Source organism: Petaurus breviceps, unplaced genomic scaffold, assembly GCF_028583685.1.
Source record: "Petaurus breviceps papuanus isolate PSGF00001 unplaced genomic scaffold, PetGlider_PUasm1.0 189, whole genome shotgun sequence".
Classification (NCBI taxonomy): domain Eukaryota; kingdom Metazoa; phylum Chordata; class Mammalia; order Diprotodontia; family Petauridae; genus Petaurus; species Petaurus breviceps.
The window spans coordinates 12,547,508-12,569,470 of record NW_027185809.1 but is presented as its reverse complement, the minus strand read 5'-3'; the positions used below and the strand labels follow the sequence as shown (position 1 = coordinate 12,569,470).

The 21,963-nt window shown below is 38.6% G+C and overlaps 1 protein-coding gene across 1 annotated transcript; it reads right to left on the bottom strand.

Moving 5' to 3' along the window:
• Positions 1-795: 795 nt before the first annotated feature.
• On the bottom strand, positions 796-21,758 carry LOC138164253 (large ribosomal subunit protein mL65-like). Its single transcript, XM_069091906.1, has 6 exons — positions 21,749-21,758; positions 17,690-18,233; positions 13,770-13,915; positions 12,992-13,097; positions 3,563-3,739; positions 796-1,175 (listed from the first exon to the last, which is right to left on the bottom strand). Exons 2-6 carry the CDS (start codon positions 18,231-18,233, stop codon positions 892-894), a joined length of 1,257 nt encoding a protein of 418 aa, XP_068948007.1. The 5' UTR covers positions 21,749-21,758; the 3' UTR covers positions 796-891.
• Between the last annotated feature and the right edge of the window lie 205 nt (positions 21,759-21,963).

Sequence of the window (21,963 nt, the reverse complement as noted above, 5' to 3'; positions counted from 1 at the left end):
TCCAATTGATTTACTTGCCTTGAGTCTCTCTCTCCACTTCAGGTACACCTCCAACTCAGCTGCCAGTGATTTTCCTAAATCGTTGGTCAAGACATGTCGTGTCTCTTGCTAAATAAACTCCAGCGGCTACCTTTTAGCTTCAGATCAAACATAGGATGCTTTGTTTTACATGTAAAGTTCTTCAAAGCCTGTCCCTGTTAACTTTCCAATCTTAGACTCTGCTTCCCTCCATAAACTGCAGAATCCAACCATACTGCAACACTCCTACCTGTCTCGTGCCTTTGTCCTGGCGGTTCCCCATGTTTGTAATTCTTTCTCCTTCAACCCTTTATCAGCTCAAGCATCACTTCTTATAGAAGGCCTTGCTGGGTCCCTTCAGCTGCTTGTGCTATCTTCTGTTACCTTTCACATTCTCTGCATTCATTTTGCATAGACTAATTTATATATGTGGTCTCTCCCATTAGAATGTAAGCAACGTGTTTCTACCTTTTCTTTGTATTGCCAGAGCTCACCACAGTTTCTGGAATAGAGTATACATTTTTAAAAAATGCTTGTTAATTGGTTGATAAAAAGAGCAGCCTAGTTAATTTGAGAAGTACAATACCAGAAGGTTGGTTACAAGGTGATTTGAGTTACTGTGGTCAAACAAAGTTATCAACTAAGAAATGGAATATTCCAATAGGTCTTACTGAATAGTCTCCCATTGATGAAATCACAATCAGAGCTATCTTAAATTGAAATTGTCATTATTATTTGAAACAGCACAAAAAAAGCTTAAAAGAAACCACAGTAAGAAATATTTCTAAAATTTATTCCAGGTCTTTACATTATTATATCAAATCATAATTGATTTAGTTTACATTCAGTGAAATCTAAGTATTCCAAAAGTCTTTATAATAGTTGTGATCTGTTTTCTTCTGGTCTGTTCATTAGAAACTGAACCAAACGAAGCAAAAGTTCATCATTGAAGCCTTTAACATCACCATCTTCAATAACTTCAAAGAGAGGCTTGCTCTCTGTCCCCCAACATATATTCTTACGAGGGTTATTTTGATCAGCCTGTGCAGTAAGTGCCAAAGTATTTAATTGATAACAAAAGAAGGCAAAATATTTTCCATCTGTGACCACACCCTGGGAGACAAATGGACGGGTAACATCAGCTTCACTCCAGAATCCTGTAGAAAAAAAGTTACATTTATGTTTACATAAATAATTTTGTTGGGTAGGAATGCTTACCATATTACAGGAGATAAAACAAAAAGATACTGATCAATAAAGTAATCAAATTCTCAGAAATGTTTTCCATTCTTACTACCCCTATCCCTTTATGGTACACCAGTGTGTCTTCACCTTTTTCAAACCACTACTCATAATGGAACTAAATTTGGGGCAGATCATTTAACCTCTCCAGACATCCTTTTCCTCATTTATAAAATAAGAGGGATGGACTAGATGCCTTCTAATAAGGTCCTTACCTTTTACTCTAAATTGGATTCAATCTCATCCTGTCAACTTAAGAACCTTCATTCCCAAGATAACTATGAATTCTCTAAAATGATGTAGACTGAGGGCTGAAAGCAACTGATATATGTTTTTGTCCAATTCCTTTGTTTTAAATATGAGGAAACTAACACCCAAGGAATGTAAGTAATTTGTTCAAGATCAAAATCCAGGACTAGACACAAATTTCCAGACTTTTTAATTCAATGGCCTTTCCACTGCACCAGCTGCAATTATTGCTGGAGTACGTCTCTACTTCCCCATCCTTTCCTAGACTATCACCTGGTTCTCATCTCCCAAACACTATCTTTTCTCTTTCTTTCCATTCATCTGAAAATTCAAGTGACATACTTATTTTTCATCTTTCCCTTACCATCCTGCACCTTCACCATTCCACTGAAACTATTTCCAGAAAATAACAAAGACTTCAACTTGTCTTCTTGGACAATCTAAACTATCCCTTAATTTTATGTGATTTGACTCCAACACAATCACATCTTTGATCAAGAGGACCCAAGTATAATTTCTGTGACACTATTTCCTATTAGTTTTTTTCCTACTTCATTATTTGCTTCACTGTATTTTCTTCTTACTATTCTGTCACTGGCAATAATCAGGGATATATATCTCTCCTTTACTCATTTACAATTATATTCTCTAAGAGAAAATAATCTGCTTTCATGATTTCAGTTATTATTTACATAGAGAAGACTGATAATTCTGCCTCTCTATAAACAGTCCTATCTTATACCTCATACATTTTCACACGGAAATATCCCAGCCAAAATACCATAAAATGAAATAGATTCCCACATGGTCAAATTTCTTGCTTCAGGGCACATCTAAATTTCAAGCATTTTAACAGAAGGCATTACGTGAGGCAAAGAAGGGGGAAGGGTCGATATGGCCCAAGTGGATCACTAGCAAGCTCTCATCACGTACACTGTATGTGTAGACATACACACATACCCATTATGTATATGCACACACAGTTACAAAAAGTACACTATAATAAAGGAAATTTCAAGATAAAAGATGTTTATATTAGACACTATAACCTCCATGTGTGTTGCTAATTTGTTTTTTTATGAAGTCTACTTTAATTTCTTAGCTTATTAAAAAAAGTTCAAAGATTTGGTTTGGTTTTTGCTAACTGCTTCCTTCCTGAGTTCTGTGGAAAGATAATCTGCAAAGACTTCAAACTCTTGAGAAACATTTTATTTCCGAAGCCTAAGTTGTAAGAAGTTGCACTAGTCAAGCCACATACTCTAACACAACTTTGACATAACAACCACCTCCCATTGCCTTGAAGGATACGGAGGCCCAAAAAGACTAATTATGATTTCAGTCACCTACAGTCAATCAGTGTCCCCCAAAATCTTCAGGAACAGACCAAAAGTAAGACTTTCTTTTCCTTTGTTGATGGGATATCAGAAGCAGAGCTCTCTCCCTCCTCTCCTTCCTTCCCCCAACCCTTTTTTCCCCCCCTTTTTGGAAAGAACCAGAGGATCTAAATCTGAATCCTAACATAGACATGAGAGTTCAATGTTGGTGTGGAAATATGAAGATTCATTACAGGCAGTTATATTCCATCACCTTCTCCTCATCCTGGGATAGCTATACTAGAGCCTTCGGTACCCCAACATGATATGCCTGTTATATACTGCATCCTGTTTTCACTTCTGGGCTCACAGCTTAGCATGTGAGTCAGGGAAGAAAGGATATGAGCTACTGAAAACCTTTTTAATCTCAGAAACCTTGACCTTCATGCTTGTAAAATGGGGGTTATTAACCTACAAGCTTATTTGTATTAAGCATTATATAAGTACACGATGAAAATGGTATGAGTGAAAATGATTACAATATTTCCACAAGACCTCCAGGCATCTTAACACAAAAACTGTAATTATTTTAAACAATCAAAGCTTAAGTTTCCATTGTTTCTAAATGTTAAAAATCTGTTAACCTCTTCTCAAGGAAACTAGGTCCAATTAAATTACTCAATTCTTAAAATATCAAGGTTATAATTCAAGCATGTATCCAACTGTAAAATCCACCTTACCTTGATACATAGCCTGTGCACCAGTCCAAGCAAAAAGACTAGCAATGGCATTGGCTCGATAACCAACTTCTATTTGATCAGCACGATTGTCCTTCAAGAGCTTCTCCCTTTTAATTTTGTCAGGTAACAAATGGAATTGCGTGTGGCCATAACAGCATGGATCTGCTAACCTTGTCCCTTAATCCCAAAGCAAAAAAAAAAAAAAGACAAAACATAACAGATAAGAATTTCTGTTAAGTGTTACTTTACTAATTGCTTTATACCCTCCTGTGAATTGAATTAAACAAATTATTTTTCTTTAAATTACCTTTCTTTTCTACAAAGTGCTTTGTAAACAAAACACACTCTTTCCCCCCTCAAATATAAGCACAAAAATCATAACGTATTAACATGAAAATAAACTAAAGTAGAATAGTAGCAAATAAGAGGACAAGAATAAGACTTTAAGATTCCACTTCAAGTTTACCTGTTGCTTAGTCAATTAACTGGGGCTCTATTTTCACCATGCATTATTTTCTTCTACAATGCGATTCTATTAACAAAAGGGTGATACTAAGTCATGAGATAAGAAACTATCACTAATAACAGTATAATCAGTATTTGCAGAATATCAATGATTTAAAACAGACTAAAGATTAAAAAAAAATAAGACATTGACTTTACAACCTTTACAGTTGTGAGGAAAGCACTTTGTTGAACAAAATGCTCTGAAAATAGTTAAGGATTATAAATGATGATATGTGAAATGGTGACCTTGAACTGCATTGTAAAGTGAGATCCAATTTAGAGGCAGAACTGTGATATAGTTATTTATAAATCAAGAGATCTGGGTTCTGATTCTAATTTTGTCATTCTCTGGTTGTATGACTGGAGAAATCAATTCATTTTCTTATCAATTTCCTTATTTGTAAATATGGGGATTTGGACTAGGTGGTCTGGAAGATCTCTTCTGGCTCTAGGTCCAAGTGCTTCACTTTATAGCTGCTCCACAGTTCACAGATACATTACAGGCCTCTTGTGTCAAGCTTTCCTTAAGTCCCATTGGGGATATAAACTGTCTCACCACTATTTCAACAGCCAACAAGTGTGTATCAGAGAAAAGTAATAAAAATTAATGATATGACACCCATTTAACTTTTAGTTTAGGTAAAAGAAAACAATGAATATTTTGCAGATGAAAACCAAAATTACACTTAAAAAATCAATTTTAGTATTTTAAAGTACATAGTTTTGAAACAAAAAAGCTGCATAAATGTGTTTTTAAAATATCTTTCTTGTTTATTACGTCTGTGTGTGTAAAGACCTACAAAATGGACCCTAAATTAATTGACAGCATGTATCCCTTCTTGGCTTTCTTAACTGCTTCTTGAACCAAGAGTATGTCTGCATATATAAATGGATAGTTCCTAATATAGGCATACCTCTTTCTAATGCCCTTCATAGATACTGCATTTTTTTAACAAACTGAATGCCTGTGGCAACTCTGTGTGCCCCAAGTATGTCAGCGCCATTTTTCCAACAGCACGTGCTCAAAGTGTATACACATTTTGGTAATTCTCATAATTATTTCAAACTTTTCTTTCTATATGTTATGGTGATCTGTGATCCACCAGAGATCTTTTGTTTGTTTGTTTGTTTGTTTATTTTGTTTGGGGAGGGCAACTGGGGTTAAGTGACTTGCCCAAGGTCACACAGCTAGTGTTTTTGTGTTAAGTGTCTGAGGCCGGATCTGAACTCAGGTCCTCCTGACTCCAGGGCCAGCACTCTACTCACTGCGCCACGTAGCCGCCCGCACTAGTGATCTTTGATGTTACTATTGTAATTGTTTTGGGGCACCACAAATGGCATTCATATGAGAATGCTAAGTTAATAAGATAAATATTTTGTGTGTTCTCACTGCTACACCAACAGGTTGCTCACTGTATCTCTCTCTCTCTCTCTCTCCCAGGTCTCCATATTCCCTGAGACACAACAATACTGAAGAATTACATAAACTCAGTTGGTCAAGCAGAGGCAGAATTTAAGAGGATTGACTCCAAGGTCTGAAAGAAATTATGCTGTGGGAAAACTGCTGTCAAACAATATCATATACCACAGAGAAATCTTTTTGTGAAGAGCCAATCAATGCAGCAAATTTTGAAATTTTATTTTAAGAAATTGCCACAGTTGAGGCAGAGGCAGGCCCAGAAAGCGCAGCTGGCAAAGGCAGAGGTAGGCCTGGAAGGGGCCTGATCAACTTGGAGGGCAAGTCGTCCCAGCAACCACAAGGGCCAATACCAGGCCTATCAAAGGGCTGGGACTGCAAAGAACAAGGTAAGAACCAAATGCAGGGGCCCCTGTCCTGGACAGCAGATACTCCTGGGGCTACCACTTCATAGCCCAGAAATTTAAAAAAAAAAAAAAGCCCCTATCAGGACCTCCAAAGGCCAGGATGACAGAGTGAACCTCACCTGCTCCAAACCCCCCTCTGATCCTGAAAACATAGAAACTCATGCCCCAGGGCAAAACCCTCTACAGTAAAGGCTTGGGATCCCAGAGGAAGGGCGTGGCTAGGGCCCTGCCTCAAAATGGGTAGAATGCAGACTACAAAGACTCTGGAGTCCTACTATCCTCAGAGGGAGGAACCAAACTCAGAGGGAGACAATGTAGACTCCACACCCAAAGGTGAAACTTCAACAGGGAATGGGTCCCTAGCACAGAAGGCTCTCCTAGATGAGATCAAAAGTAACTTTGAAAACCGAATGAGAGAGATAGAAGACAAAATGAATAATTCTCTCAAAACCAAAATAACAGAATTAGAAAAACGTTATAATGAAGAAAACATCTCTCTAAAAAGAAAAGTGTATGATATGGAAAAGGAGCTCCAAAAACTAACCAAGGAAAATGATTTGCTAAAAACTAGAATCAACCAAATTGAAACAAATAACTCTATGAGGAACCAAGAATTAGTCAAACAAAACAACAAGAATGAAATATTAGAAAAAGAGGTAAAAATACCTCAAAGGAAAAATAACTGATCTGGAAAACAGATCCAGGAGAGATAATCTGAGAATCATAAGCCCACCAGAAAATCATGATGAAAAAATGAGCCTGGACAAGAGGCTCATTTCTCCAAGAGCTCGTTAGGGAAAACTGCCCTGAGATACTAGAACCTGAGGGTAAAATAGAAATCGAGAGAATCCACCAGACACCTGCTGTAAGAGATCCCAAACTGAAAAGTCCTCAAAATGTTGTGGCCAAACTCCAGAACTACCAGATAAAAGAGAAAATACTTCAAGTAGCCAGAAAGAAACAATTCAAATATTGAGGGTCCACAGTGAGGACTGCACAGGATTTGGTAGCCTCTACACTGAAAGATCGGAGGCAGTGGAATACAATTTTCCACAAGGCAAAAGAGCTCCGGTTACAACCAAGGATCACCTACCCAGAGAGACTGAGCATATTCTTCCAGGCAAAGAGATAGTCATTCAACAATATAACAGAGTTCCAGACCTTCTTGATAAAAAAGCCAGAACTCAATGGAAAATTCAACCTCCAATTACAAGTGACATAGAAAGGTAAACAAGGAAAACATACACACACACTGTGCTATTTGATAAGAGCAAACTGGTTATAGACAAGTAGAGGGTATGAATATAAAATACACAAAATGACGATTTTAAAAAATCTTATTAAGGGCTACTAAGGGACTGCAATGGAAGAAAGGGAATGAAGTGGAAAAGGGTAAATTATGCCACACAAACAGGCAGAAAAACTGTATAGCAGAGGAAAAAAAGGGAGGGAGATGGGAATCTTATGAGCTTCTCCCTCATTGGTTCTGGTGCAAGGAGGGAATAACAACCAGTTAAACATAGGACTCTATGAAGAAGAAACACAAAAAGTATCATTTGAGAGGGAAAGAGGGGAGGGAGAGGAGCTTCGCATGAGATTTGTTCCTGTCACTCTTGATGCAAAGAAGAAATAACATACTTCATTAAGTATAAAAATATCCTACAGGCAGTAGGAGGCGGAAAGGGCTACGAAAGGGGGGGGGTGGTTTGTAGGGAAGGAAGAAGTAAGGGGAAAGGGGGGGAAAAGGGGGGGGGTAATGAAAGAATGGAGGGAGAAGCCAATGAAGAAGAGAAAAAAAATTGGGGGGGGAAAGGGAGAAGGGGGGGAAATATGAACATTAACAGGGGTGGGAATAGGATGGAGGGAAAGAAACAGATAACAATCATAACTGTAAATGTGAATGGAATGAACTTTCCCATAAAACGGAGACAGATAGCAGAATGGATTAGAAATCATAATCCTACAATATGCTGTTTACAAGAAACACATCTGAAACAGAGGGATACACACAGGGTAAAGGCAAAAGGCTGGAGTAAAATATACCATGCCTCAGCTAAAGTAAAAAAAGCAGGGGTAGCAATCCTTATCTCAGATAAAGCAAAAGCAAAAATTGACCTAGTTAAAAGAGATAAGGAAGGAAACTATATCCTGCTAAAAGGCACCATTGAGAATGAAACAATATTATTACTTAACATATAGGCACCAAGTGGTATAGCATCCAAATTCCTAGAGGAGAAGGTAAAGGAATTAGAGGAAGAAATAGATAGCAAAACTATACTAGTGGGAGACCTTAATCTCCCCCTCTCTGAACTTGATAAATCTAACCTCAAAATAAACAATAAAGAAGTTAAGGAGGTGAACAGGATTTTAGAGAGGATAGTTATAATAGATCTCTGGAGAAAACTGAATGGGGATAAAAAGGAATATACTTTCTTCTCAGTGGTTCATGGCACACACTCAAAAATTGACCACGTTCTAGGGCATAAAAATCTCACAATTCTATGCAGTAAGGCAGAAATATTAAATACATCCTTCTCAGATCATGATGCAATAAAAATTATATGCAATAAAGGGCCATGGAAAGACAGACTAAAAACTAATTGGAAATTAAACAATTTAATCATAAAGAATGAGTGGGTCAAACAAGAAATTATAGAAACAATCAGTAATTTCATTCAAGAGAATGATAATAATGAGACAACATACCAAAATTTGTGGGATGCATTAAAGGCAGTTCTTGGGGGAAGTTTTTTATCCCTGAGTGCACACATGATTAAATTAGAGAAAAGGGAGGTCCATGAATTGGGCATGCAATTGAAAAACCTAGAAAAAGAACAAATTCAAAATCCCCAATTAAATACTAAATTAGAAATATTGAAAACCAAAGGCGAGATTAATAAAATTGAAATTAAGAAAACTATTGAATTAATAAATAAAACTAAGAGCTGGTTTTATGAAAAAACCAACAAAACTGATAGACCCTTAGTCAATGTGATAAAAAAAAAAAGAAAACCAAATTATGCGTATCAAAAATGAAAAGGGTGAATCTACCTCCAATGAAGAGAAAATCAAAACAATAATTAGGAATTATTTTTCCCAGTTGTATGCACATAAATTTAACAATCTTAGGGAAATGGATGAATATTTACAAAAATACAAGTTGCCCAGATTAACTGAAGAGGAAGCAAATTACTTAAATAACCCCATCTCAGAAAAAGAAATTGAACAAGCCATCAGTCAACTCCCTAGGAAAAAATCTCCATGGCTAGTTATTTTCATTACTAGCGAATTCTATTAAACATTTAAAGAAAAATTCATTCCAATACTCTACAAACTATTTGGTAAAATTAGTGAAGAAGGAGTCCTACCAATTTCTTTTTATGACACAAATACGGTAGTGATACAGAGAAAGAAAATTATAGACCAATCTCCCTCATGAATATAGATGCAAAAATTCTAAATAAAATACTAGCAGAAATACTACAGCAACTTATCTCAAGAATAATATATTTTGATCAGGTAGGATTTATTCCAGGAATGCAAGGATGCTTTAACATTAGGAAAACCATCAGTATAATTGATCATATCAACAATAAAACTAGCAGAAACCACATGATCATCTCAATAGATGCAGAAAAGGCTTTTGACAAAACACAACATCCATTCCTATTAAAAACATTAGAAAGTATAGGAATAAATGGAGCCTTCCTTAAAATAATAGGTAGCATCTATTTAAAGCCATCAGCAAGTATTATATGTAATGGGAAGAAGCTAGAAGCATTTCCCATAAGATCAGGGGTGAAACAGGGGTGTCCACTATCACCCTTCTTATTCAATCTGGTACTAGAAATGTTAGCAGTAGCAATTAGAGAAGAAAAAGAAATCAAAGGAATCAAATTAGGCAAAGAAGAGACCAAGCTATCACTCTTTGCAGATGATATGATGATATACTTAGAGAAGCCTCGAGAATCAAGTAAAAAACTACTTGAGACAATAAATACATTTGGCAAAGCTGCAGGATATAAAATAAACCCACATAAATCCTAGGCATTCCTATATATTTCCAATGAAATTCAACAGCAAGAAATAGAAAGAGAAATCCCATTTAAAGTTACTGTAGACATTATAAAATATTTGGGAATCTACCTGCCAAAACAAACCCAGGACCTATATGACCACAACTACAAAACACTTTTCATACAAATAAAGTCAGATCTAACTAATTGGAAAAATATCAATTGCTCATGGCTGGGTCGAGCTAATATAATAAAAATGACAATTTTACCTAAATTAAATTATATACTTAGTGCCATATGTAAGGGTTATGGGATTTAAAGATCTTCCATGCCCCATGGACGTGCTGACATAGCAGAGCAAGAGAAAGCGGAAAGCGAGAAAAAGTGAAAGCCGAGCTAACGGTCCTGCGGTTGGCGGTTGGCGGCGGTTGCGGTTGCCCTTTTTTTTGAGTTAGGACACCTGCTGAGGACTGCCAGGGGCCAAAGCTGCTGGGAGCGTGCTTCCAGGACACTGGGTGGTTGCTGTGAGTGGGGAGAGGAGGACCTTTGCCTGAGGTAGCCTGTTCTGTTTTAAAGGCTTGAAAATGTGGGTGCTTTCTACTTTATCTACCTGTGCCAATGTCATAACTACTCTGATGGCTTTCACTTTCTGGTTTTGGGACTCAGTCTTTTGGTATCTTAATAAATTTTCTAGTTTATTTCCCCATATGGCAAACATGACGTATTTTGTGATGGATAATTATATCAGCATATTTGTAATCTCTATAGGCATTGTGAATATGGCATTGCTGATACACCATACCAATTAATTTACCAAAAAACTACTTTATAGACCTAGAAAAAATAGTAACAAAATTCATTTGGAAGAACAAATGGTCCAGAATATCAAGGGAATTAATGAAAAGAAATGCTAGGGAAGGTGGACTAGCTATACCAGATTTCAATCTGTATTATAAAGCAGCAGTCATCAAAACTACTTGGTACTGGCTGAGGAATAGAGGAGTGGATCAGTTGAACAGATTAGGCACACAAGATTCAGAAGTTAACGACTACAGTAATCCACTGTTTGATAAACCCCAAGACCCTGGTTTTTGGGATAAGAACTCACTCTTTGACAAAAACTGCAGGGAAAACTGGAATATAGTATGGCAGAAACTGGGCATAGACCATTACCTAACACCATATACCAAAATCAAGTCTAAATGGGTGCATGTTCTAGGTATGGGGGCTGACACTCTAAGCAATCTGGGAAAACAAGGAAAAGTCTACCTGTCAGATTTATGGAGAGGGGAAGACTTTATGACTAAACAAGAATTAGAGAACATCATAAAATGTAAAATGGATAATTTTTGACTACATGAAATTGAAAAGCTTCTGTACAAACAAAGCCAATGCAACCAAAATTAAGAGGGAGGTGGGAAATTGGAAAAGAATCTTTACAACCTATGTCTCTGACAAAGGACTCATTTCTAAAATATCCAGAGAATTGAGTCAAATTTATAAGAATAAAAGTCATTCCCCAACTGATAAATGGTCAAAAGATATGAACAGGCAATTTTCAGAGAAAGAAATTAAAGATATCTATAAGCACATGAAGAAATGCTCTAAATCACTATTGATTAGAGAAATGCAAATCAAAATAACTCTGAGGTACCACATCTCACCAGTCAGACTGGTTAAGATGACAAAACAGGAAAATGACAAATGCTGGAGAGGATGTGGGCAAATTGGAACACTAATGCATTGCTGGTGGAGTTGTGAACTGATCCAGCCTTTCTGGAAAGCAATCTGGAATTATGCCCAGAGGGCTATAAATACTTTCATATCTTTTGACCCAGCAATACCACTTCTAGGGTTATATCCCAAAGAGATCATAGAAGTGGGAGGAAGACCCATATGTACAAAAATGTTTACAGCAGCTTTTTGTGGTAACAAAGAATTGGAAATTAAGGGGGTGCCCATCAATTGGGGAATGGCTGAACAAGTTGTGGTATATGCATGTTATGGAATACTATTGTGCTATAAGAAACGAGGAGCAGATGGTCTTCATATTTACCTAGAGAGGCTTATACAAACTGATGCTGAGTGAGAAGAGTAGAACCAGGAGAAATTTGTACACAATTACAGACACAACATATGTGTGATGACCAACTTTGATAGACTGGACTCTTCTCAGCAATGCAGTGATATAAGTCAATCCCAAAAGACTCATGATGGAGAGAAATATGTACATCCAGAGAAAGAACTAGAAAGAACTGAGTTTATATCCAGATGGAAGCAAAATACCTGATCTTTTTTCCTTCTCTTGTTTGGTTTTATGTCCTCTTTACCATTTTTCATTCCATATGATACAATCCGTCTTTATAACTTGACGAATATATAATGTGAAAGTATTTACAGATCCTATACTTGACTATATGCCGCCATGGTGGGGAGGGGAGAGAGGGGGACAAAACTGAAACTCAAGGAATTGTGGAATTGAATCCTGTAAACTAAAAGGAAACAAATAAATTAACTAAAAAATAATAAAATAAATAAGTTAAAAAAAAAAAGAAATTGCCACAGTTAGCCTAACCTGCAGTAACCACTACCCTGATCAGTGAGCAGCCATCAACATCAAGGCAAGAAACTCCAGCAGCACAGATCATGACTAACTGAAAGCTCAGATGATGGCTGGCAATTTTTAGCAATAAGGTTATTTTAAAATTAAGATATATGTGAATTTTTTTAGACATAATAATAAAGCCCACTTAATAGACTACAATATAGTATAAACATAATTCTAATTTGTATTAAGCAATCAAAAAATTCTTGTCACTTTTTCACTTCATTATGATATTTGCTTTATTATGGTGGTCTAGAACCAAACCTGTAGTATTCTCTGAGGCATGTCTGTACAAGAATTACAATTCCTGTAGAATGGTTGCATGATGTAGAATTTAGATTCAAACTTTTGGGCACCAACAATTTCTCTCTCTCTCTCTTTCACACACACAAACACATACATACATACACACACACACACACACACACAAGCAGAACCTTAAACACAAGTTACATTGCTTCTAAGAGAAAAACTCACCTATAAATATGTTATTTTCATACTGTCGTTTGAATAACGGAAGTTTGTCTGGTTTACAATTCAGAACAGGAATTTCTATTGGTACAGAGTAATCCAAAGGCACAAACTTAAGGAAAAAATCACAAGCATTAATTCTTAACAGTAGCAATAGTATATATCCTTTTATTATTACCTATCAAAACACATTAATCATTAAATCACTTAATCACTAAAATAGATATATTAAATGAAGCTTTTAAAATTCAATTTGAAACAATTCATTTTTTAATAGCATATAGGAGCAAAGACAATTTTGTGAGTTTTCGTGTTTTTCCTCAGAACTGCAAATATGATACATAACCCAGTTCAAAACTGTAAAAAAAATACTACTCTGCATAAAAGGATTTTCTCTTATAGTTTAAAACTATTGTTTTCATAATATGAAAAGAAAGTTAACCACTAAACTTACTCCCATACAGACACTATTATATATGTGTGTATATATGTGTGTGTGTGTGTGTGTGCTTATACATACATAGACACACAAAGACATATACAAACAACACTCACACACAAAATAACTTCTAGGTTAACCATATAGTAATAAAGTAAGTACTTCTAAATACAGAATGTTTATAAATTGAACAGAAAATCAGAGATAAAAGGCTCATAATCCTAATCTGCAATTATTATATAACTGGGCAAGTTATTTACTCTTAGTTTTTTCCATAAGAAATGGAGTAGTCATGAAAGTCATAATTTTAAAAAATAAAGATCATATTTAAAGAAAAATTCTTACCTCTGAAAGCTGTTTCGGCATACGAATCTGGCTGTGTGGTTTATCATCTATCTGGTATCGTAATGCATCAATTCTACCTCGACGATGACCTTTTGGAATAATTTCTTCACCACGCCACCAATAAAAGTGAACTGGACGTCTAAAATCTAACAAAAAACATTTACTTTTCCATCTAGTGAACTATTTTTGTTCTTAGACCATAGACCACTAATTTTAACACTAAATGCTTGATTAACCAAACATTAAATGCCTGAAGCAAACCAGATATTCTAATCGAAAATTAATTATTTTAAGAATATTTTTCAATGTGTTGAAAGGATTAGGTTTGAGGCTAATAATTTAACATTAAATTATTCTGATTTAAATATACTGTTGCAGAAGAGGATTCTTGGTTAGAAGTATTCAACTTCTGAGCCTCCATTTCTTCATCTATAAAGTAAAAATGCCTATTGCTACTTGCTTCATAGGGCTGTCAAGAGAAAAATGATTTGTAAACTTCAAGGTTCTATACAAATGTGAACTATTCTTATTACAGCTATTCTTCACCAGTCTCAAGGTAAAATATGTTCCTCCTACTTTCTTCATCCTACACCGTTCAATTTATTCTGGGATTTAGTTCCTCTAAGTTTTTACTCTAGAATTTTCAAATGTCTCCTTTCCCTCCCCTCTCTCTACAAAAATGAACCATTTCTTCCTTTTGAATCCAGAACATCTTCTGGTTCTTCTACATCTGGTTGTACCCTCCTTGTCTTCAACAGCTCGGTTGACAAATCTGTGTGTCTTCCAAGGCTCTGTCCTGGACTTTTAATATTTAACTGCCTCTTTACTTTCTTCATATCTCATCTACTCTCTGGGTTTCAATTGTCATGCACCTCTGGCCATTTGTCCAGGCCAGCAACCATGCTCAGAATGCACACCCCCCCTTCTCCTCTGCCTTGGAGGAAATGCTCTTGTTCTTCAACACTCAACCAAAAGTACCAACTATTGCCTACATCCTTCCTAGATGACCCAAACAAACATGTTCTTTCATGCTTTCACTCTTTCCTACCTGATCTGGACCACATTACCACTATTTGGCATTATACTTATCTGGGAACATTAATCTAAGGAATGTTTATTGGATGTCTGTATCTTGGGAGGTTGTCAGGAAAGATGGAAGAGAAAAAAAATTAAAGAATGCTGAAGAAAGCCTTAGTGGACATCTACATTAAGGAGGAAAGGAGGAAGATGGAACAGCAACAGTGGATTGGAATTAAAAGTAGGAGATGAATCAAAAGAACATCCCAGAAGGCAAGAAAACAAAAAATGTAAAGGAAAAGGGCTGGCCAGACAAATTGTGGCAGAAAACTCCAGGCAAGAAGACTGGAAAAGGGCCATTAGATTTGGCAATTAGGAGATCGGCTCCACCTAGGAAAGGGCTATTCCAGTATTGTAATGGAAATAAAAACCAGATTGCAAGGGGCAAAGGAATGAAAGGATGGGCAAAAGTAGAAATAGTAGAAAGACAATAAGAAATCCAAGGAACTAACTTGTTCCTTGTCAAGTAAGAAGCTGAAAAGGGGCAGCCAGGTGATGCAGTGAATAGAGTGGGCCTGGAGTCAGGAAGACTCATTTTCCAGAGTTCAAATAAGGCCTCAGACAGTTACCTAATTATGTGACCTTAGGCAAGTTACTTAACCCTGTTAGCCTCGGTTTCCTCATATGTAAAATGAGGTAGAGAAGGAAATGGAAAAGGCTCTTGCTAAGAAAACTCCAAATGGGGTCAAGAAAAGTAAGGTATTGACTAATGTTTAATGTGAGAGGGATAAAAAGGAGGGGGAGAAAATCTGAAACTCAAGGGACTGTGGAACTGCATGTTGTAAACCAAAAGTAAATAGTTTTTTTTTTAAAGTTAGGTATAACATAAAAATGACTCAACAGTTTGAAAAGACATTCCTTTAATCAAGGGAAGGATTTTTTTTTTTTAATATATGAATGACCTGTAAGAGTCCATGAAGAGGGAGAGATTAAACAAGGGCCTAGAAATGAAAGGAAAGAAAAAGATGAGAAAAGATACAAAATGGTGAGGAAAGAACAGACTTCCTGTCTTAGTTTTCTGCTGAAAATATGGAAGTAGGGCATCAAAAAGCTTTGGAATAAGTACCAAAGGGAATGTAACTAGGGTTATTGAGTAGCAGAGAGGGCCCAGGTTCGGTTACAAAGTATAAATGTATAATGGATGAAATGAGGATGGGTGTTTTTTTTTTTTACACTTTTTCCAGCAGAAGACCAAAGAAAGCAGATAGGGTGTCCCTAAGGTTGGATAGTAGGACGAACTACAATTTCATAGAAATGAAGAAGTAGGAGAAATGACGGAAAATAGTGGTTGCAGAGGGGAATTTGAGATCAAGATCTCGGAAATACAGCAGCTGTAAGGTCTACACTGGTAAAGCATGGATGGAGGAGACACTGTGAACACTGGCTGAGGCTGGGCAATGTCGGAAATTTAAGAAGGCAGGGTTTTTTTTTTTATTTACCACAGTACTGTGAAGCTCTGCATGTGGAATCACTGTACTTTAAGAGCAGAAAAGTGCTTTAAAGATAATCTAGTACAGTCGCTTATTTTATAATTTTTTAAGAGCATTTATAATCTGACAAGACATCTGACTTGCACTGTACCAAATCATTGAAGGAATCTAATTATGTGAATTCTCATCTTGATAACAGTCAAATCAGTTGTATATATAAAGCCTTGGTTTTCTCATTTTTAAAACGAATATAATACCAACAACTTAAAAGATTTGATAGGAATTGATGCAATCAGTTAGAAAAGGCTTGACATTTAGTGGTAGGGCAGGTTTCCTATGAATACAATATAGAAATTCGAATTTTATTATAACATTCTTCTTGATAAAACTCAGAATGCATTTGGCCATGGCCCATTTATCTTGCCTTTTAAAAACACATTTTTTTGAAGCCTATTATATTCCATATTTCTGATATTTTTGTACTCAATTCTTTAAGTCATTAGGTTGTAAGTGGACTCTGTCACTCTATACACCCACACACAAGCGTGTATATATGTATATCTGTCACTTATTTCAACGTTCTTTTTAAATTGAGGTCCAAATTCTACAACGGCTTAATTGATGACCTCTCTAGGCCTGTTTGCCCCTGTGACTCTCACAGCACTTTCTTCTACCTTTCATATACTTTACATTATCCATATTTTTCATCTACTCTCTGCTGGAACTGAAACGCTTTTGGTCATTTAGTTATTTATTAGCTGGACCAAAAAGTTTATTTTAATGTAGGTTTCCATAGGGTGTGCTTTCTTTACATTTTGCTTTTTGGACAGGGGAAGACAGGGCAATTGGGGTTCAGTGACTTACCCAAGGTCATAGAGCTAGTACATGGGTCAAGTGTCTGCAGCTGGATTTGAACTCAAGTCTTCCTGATTCCAGGTCCTTCCCTCTATCTACTCTGGACACGACAAGGTGCCACATGAATGCTGTTACCCTATCTCCTTTTATTTGCTCAAGGTCACTCTGCCTCTAAGCGGGCTTTACAGCCTGCACCCCCGAGACGTGCCTGACCGGCACCATCACTACCTGGGCGGCCCTTCGGGGCGGAATCCGTCAGACCAGAGTCCGGACCGGCCCGACGACTTGGCTACGTTGGGGGCACGTTGCCCCGCCTGGTTCCCTGTCTGCCTGAGGGGGAGGATAAGGGCATCTCCTGCCCAGGCTCACACAGCTGCATCGGAACATGGGCTGCCCAGTTACTTCGTCCTCACTGTTCCCGGAGGTCCTAACCCAGCTCCATGGGTTAGTCAGTTCACTAGCTCGTCTAGCTCCCCGCGGAGAGGCCCACACACCCCTGCCCGGGGTGAACGAGACGCTTTCCCGTCTGACCTCCAGGGCCCGGCGTCGGACACTCACCCAGGGCTGCGGAGGCCAGGCTCGGGTTGTGGGGGGTCAGCAGCCCGACCAGGGAGGCCACGAGCTGACGGAGGAAGGGCGACGCCGCGGACTCCTGCTCCCGGTACAGCGGGGCCCGCTTCCTGCGCTTCAGGTGGAAGTGCTCCTGCAAGAGGCAGTCGCACGCGGCCGAGCGCAGCGGGGCCAGGTCGGCCGGGCCGCCGGGCTCGCCAGGGCCGGGGGGCGGGGGCAGAGGCAGGCCGCTCAGGTACGCGGTCTTGGTGAAGCTCTGGTACCAGCGGTCGGCGTGAAGGGCGAAGGTCTGCGGGTACACGACGTACTTGAGGCGCTGCAGCTTCGTGAGCACGCGCAGCTTCGCCTCCGCCGAGGGCGCGTCGTGCGCCTCCCGATGCCAGCGCTCCACCCGACGCTGCCGGGCCGCCTGGCTTTTCGCCGTCAGCGAGGCCACCACCGGCGGGTAGCGTGCCGCCGAGGCCTCGGCCACAGTGTGCAGCCGCAGTACCCGGCTGCACGGGCGCCACCTAAACCGAACGGAGGCCGCCATCTTCCTTCCGACGGCGGGGGCGGAGCGGCGAGGCTGATGATTGGTCCGGCTTGCACGTAGACGCCGAGTAACGAACCGACCAATCGGAAAGCGAAACCACGAATACGGCCGTGCGTAAGGAGCTACCGCGACGAGGTGACGTCACGAAACGCGCAGCCAATGATATTTTTCTCTTAGCTTGGTTCTTCTCGGGGGCGGGGTTTTGGAGCAAAAACATCTGAATCAACCTTCCCTTCCCTCACCTTTCTTTTGGACAAGAGTTAAATGTCTGACTTTGAAGTGAAGCCGCTTAGAACGCGGTTAGGATGAGGTCAAATACCTTCCTATCTGCTGTTTGACGAGAGGTTTTATTTATTTATTTATTTGTTTTTTTCCCCAAATAACTTTTTAAGTAAATTTTCAAGTAACTCTTAAGTCGACCTTTGCCTGTCCCGCCAGGGCTGCTTGGTACGTCTTGAGATAGATATTTCATAGGATCATGGATTTGGAGCTGAAAGGGAGCTCAAAGGCCATCTAGTCCAGCGTCTCCGCCTTTCTGTGGCAATCTGGTGAAACCTACGGACCCCTTAATTTAAAAAAAAGATGCAGTTAGCAAAATATGTATTTTTAAAAGTACACGGACCCTAGATTAAGACCCCCTGAAGGAGCCTAACCCCCTCTTTTTACAGAGGAAAGGATCTGAAGTCCAAACAAGTGAAGCAACTATCAGGCAGATATTAAGGGGGTGATCCAGGACATGAACCACGTGGATCCCCTGAAAAATAAATTCATTGTCCTTTCCACTGCATCTGGAGCTGGAAGGGATTTAACACATCTAGTTCAGCCCCCCTTGTTCTACAAAGAAGGAAACGGTTACACAAAAATTTAAATGACTGGGAAAATGTATTGAAAGAATGAATTTCTGTAAAGTATTGTCATTGGAATATATTAACTCATCAAAGCAAAGTCAATATAGTTTAGTAAGAAGAGCTCTGGATTTTGAGTCCTATGTCAAGTCTGAAAACAAATGACCAAAAAGTCCCAGAGGTTATGCAACTGCTCTTAACTCTAAAAACACCAAAGAATTGAGCCAGGTTACCACAACCACAGTTAACTCCAAGAAATAAAATAAAAACAAAGAGCTAACAGTGGTCATAAGCGTAAAGCTTTCTTTATTCCATTGGAGGAAAACTAGATGTGTGCCAGGGCCTCCTCTAGCAGGAGATCTGCTTTAATGTGGCCAACTCTCATTACATATAGCCATGGTTACACAGTGATCTGTAGCCCTGACAGTGAGGGATAACAGAAACAGTAAGACAAATTTGTTTCATAGCTGGATTGTATGACCAGGATACAGATCCTGCAGGTACTTGTCTGAGCTCAGGGACCACCTGATGCTGATACAGAAACAATTCTGGAATTTTGCTGTAGCCAAATTGTAATAGTAATGGAATTTAAAGATCCCGCTGTATTGGCTTGGTTTTGGGTTTGATTGTGTTCAAACCCAGAGCTAGTGAATCCCACTTGTGGGATGGACTTGTTGACCTGAAAAGAGAGGGCTGAACTGGGAGGAGCTGGTGACATAAATTTAGAGAGACACAAGAAAAGAGAGAGGCAGAAGAACTTTTTGGAAGCAGCATCTTGGAGGCAGAGAGAGACGGAGAGGATTGCTGAGGGCCAGTTTGAATTGCCCAGGACTTTTGAGAGCTGCCACCCAGAGCTGCCAAGGACTGAGGAGACATGGCTGTTATGCTGGTACATTGTCTGTTTTGATGTTGTTTTGCCAGATCTGTCTACTGAAGGACAGTCCTGTTGTTGCATATGTCTTGGAACCTTGCTGTTGGTTCAGAGCTCCTGAGACTGTTCTGCAGACAGAGAGTGAATTCTTGAAGACACTGGCAATGTATCTTGTGGCCTTGCTAGGCTTTGTCTCCCCAGGAACAAAGATTGCTGAGAACTTGCCTGGAATAAAGATAAAGAAAAGACCTCTCTTTGGGTATTAAATGCTGTGCTTAAGCTTGTTAACTCTGGGGTAACTCTGGCCTATTCAGTTGTAATCCAAGGGTGAGGAACTTTTGACCTTTTTGTGCTCTGTGATTGAACAAATGAATGTACTTTACTTATGACTGGAAACTAATCTCCATTTGAGAAGAGGGGCTTTGTGGTTGACTAAATGAATGTACAGTCTAGGGGTGGAGTAATACTTAGAAGAGGGTCTTTGGGATTGACTAAATGAATTATAATGTCCAGGGGTGGGGTAGTACTTGATTCAATTATACTTGGTAAATGCTGTATTTTGAATGATGATATATTTTTATTTTCTCTGTTCTTAATTTGTCACTGAATAAAATGGAGAGCACCAATGCTGGTATTTTGAACCTTGGGAAGTTGCCTTTGCTTGGCATTACAACTCCCTATAATAGATAGAGAGCTGGGCCTGGAGTCAAGAAGACCTGAATTCAAATCTGGTCTCAGACACTTGTTTTGTGACCCTGGCAAATTCATTTAACCCTTATTTGCCTCAGTTTCCTTAAATGTAGAATAAGGATAATAAAGAACCCTATCTCCCATACTTGTTGTGATCATTATATGAGATAATATTCATAAAGCACATTGCACAGTGCCTATCAGATAGTAAATGCTTAATAAATACTTGTTTCGATTCTTCATATAGTGAAGGGATGACGTGACCATCTTATAATGGAAAGATGTGAACAAGAATCACTGCAATGGGCGGTCACGAATGATTTGAGTTTATCACTGTCATTTTGTCATCTTATAATATGAGTGTTATGTGTGTATGTTGTACCTATTTATATCATCTCACATTTGAATAGGATTTTAAAAACACTATTTTCATTTCACAGATGAGGAAACTGAAGCTAAGAAAATTTAAATGACTTCTCCAGGGTCACAAAACTAATGTGTCAGAGCTAGTATCTGAACTAAGAGCCCTCTGCTCATGCCTTTTTGAGAAATTACTGGGGAGGATTAGGAGCTAAAGGAAACAAAGTCTTTCTCAACAATTGAACAGTAGTATAATATACAGGTTCATCCTATGAGACCACTGCTGAAATAATGAACATAATCTGGTAGTAATATGGGTGTGTGTGTGTGTGTGTGTGTGTGTGTGTTTCTGTGTGTGTGTGTGATTAAGGGCTTAAAGGGAGGTTGAAAATACATATGGCACAAAATTGATACTGGCTGAAATTCAACAGACTATTCATGTTGGTCATAATCCTTGTCTTCCTCATTCCTATCCCACTAGAGCCTTGAACAATGCCCCTGGAGCCACTCTGGGCTGTAACAGATGAGCCCCTGCCTAGAACCAGGCCTCCACAGTCACTTCCCAGCTGTTTCCAAACTATGCCACCATGCATGTATCTTTCATTCATACATACTTCATTACCTGCCTTCTTGAGTTCTCATTGGTCATTGTTTCGATCAAAGTTCTTAAATCTTTTTTTAGCTCTTAGCTAAAGCCCTTAGCACAGGCATTTAGTAAGATGGCAGAGCAAAAACAGTAGCTACAAAACATTCTTCCCCATGTACATTGCCACAAATCCATAGTCTAAGGGAAGAGTGAGTTCAAGCTGAAGAATAAATGATGAGGGAGGTATGTGAACCCTTGACAGCAGGACTCTCAATTGCCAATGGCAGCTCACTCTTGAGGCCACAGACAGATCTCTTTTCTTTTACTAGGGGGTCTTTGAATCTGCTTCCTCTTTCTAGTGATTACATTTCTCTATCC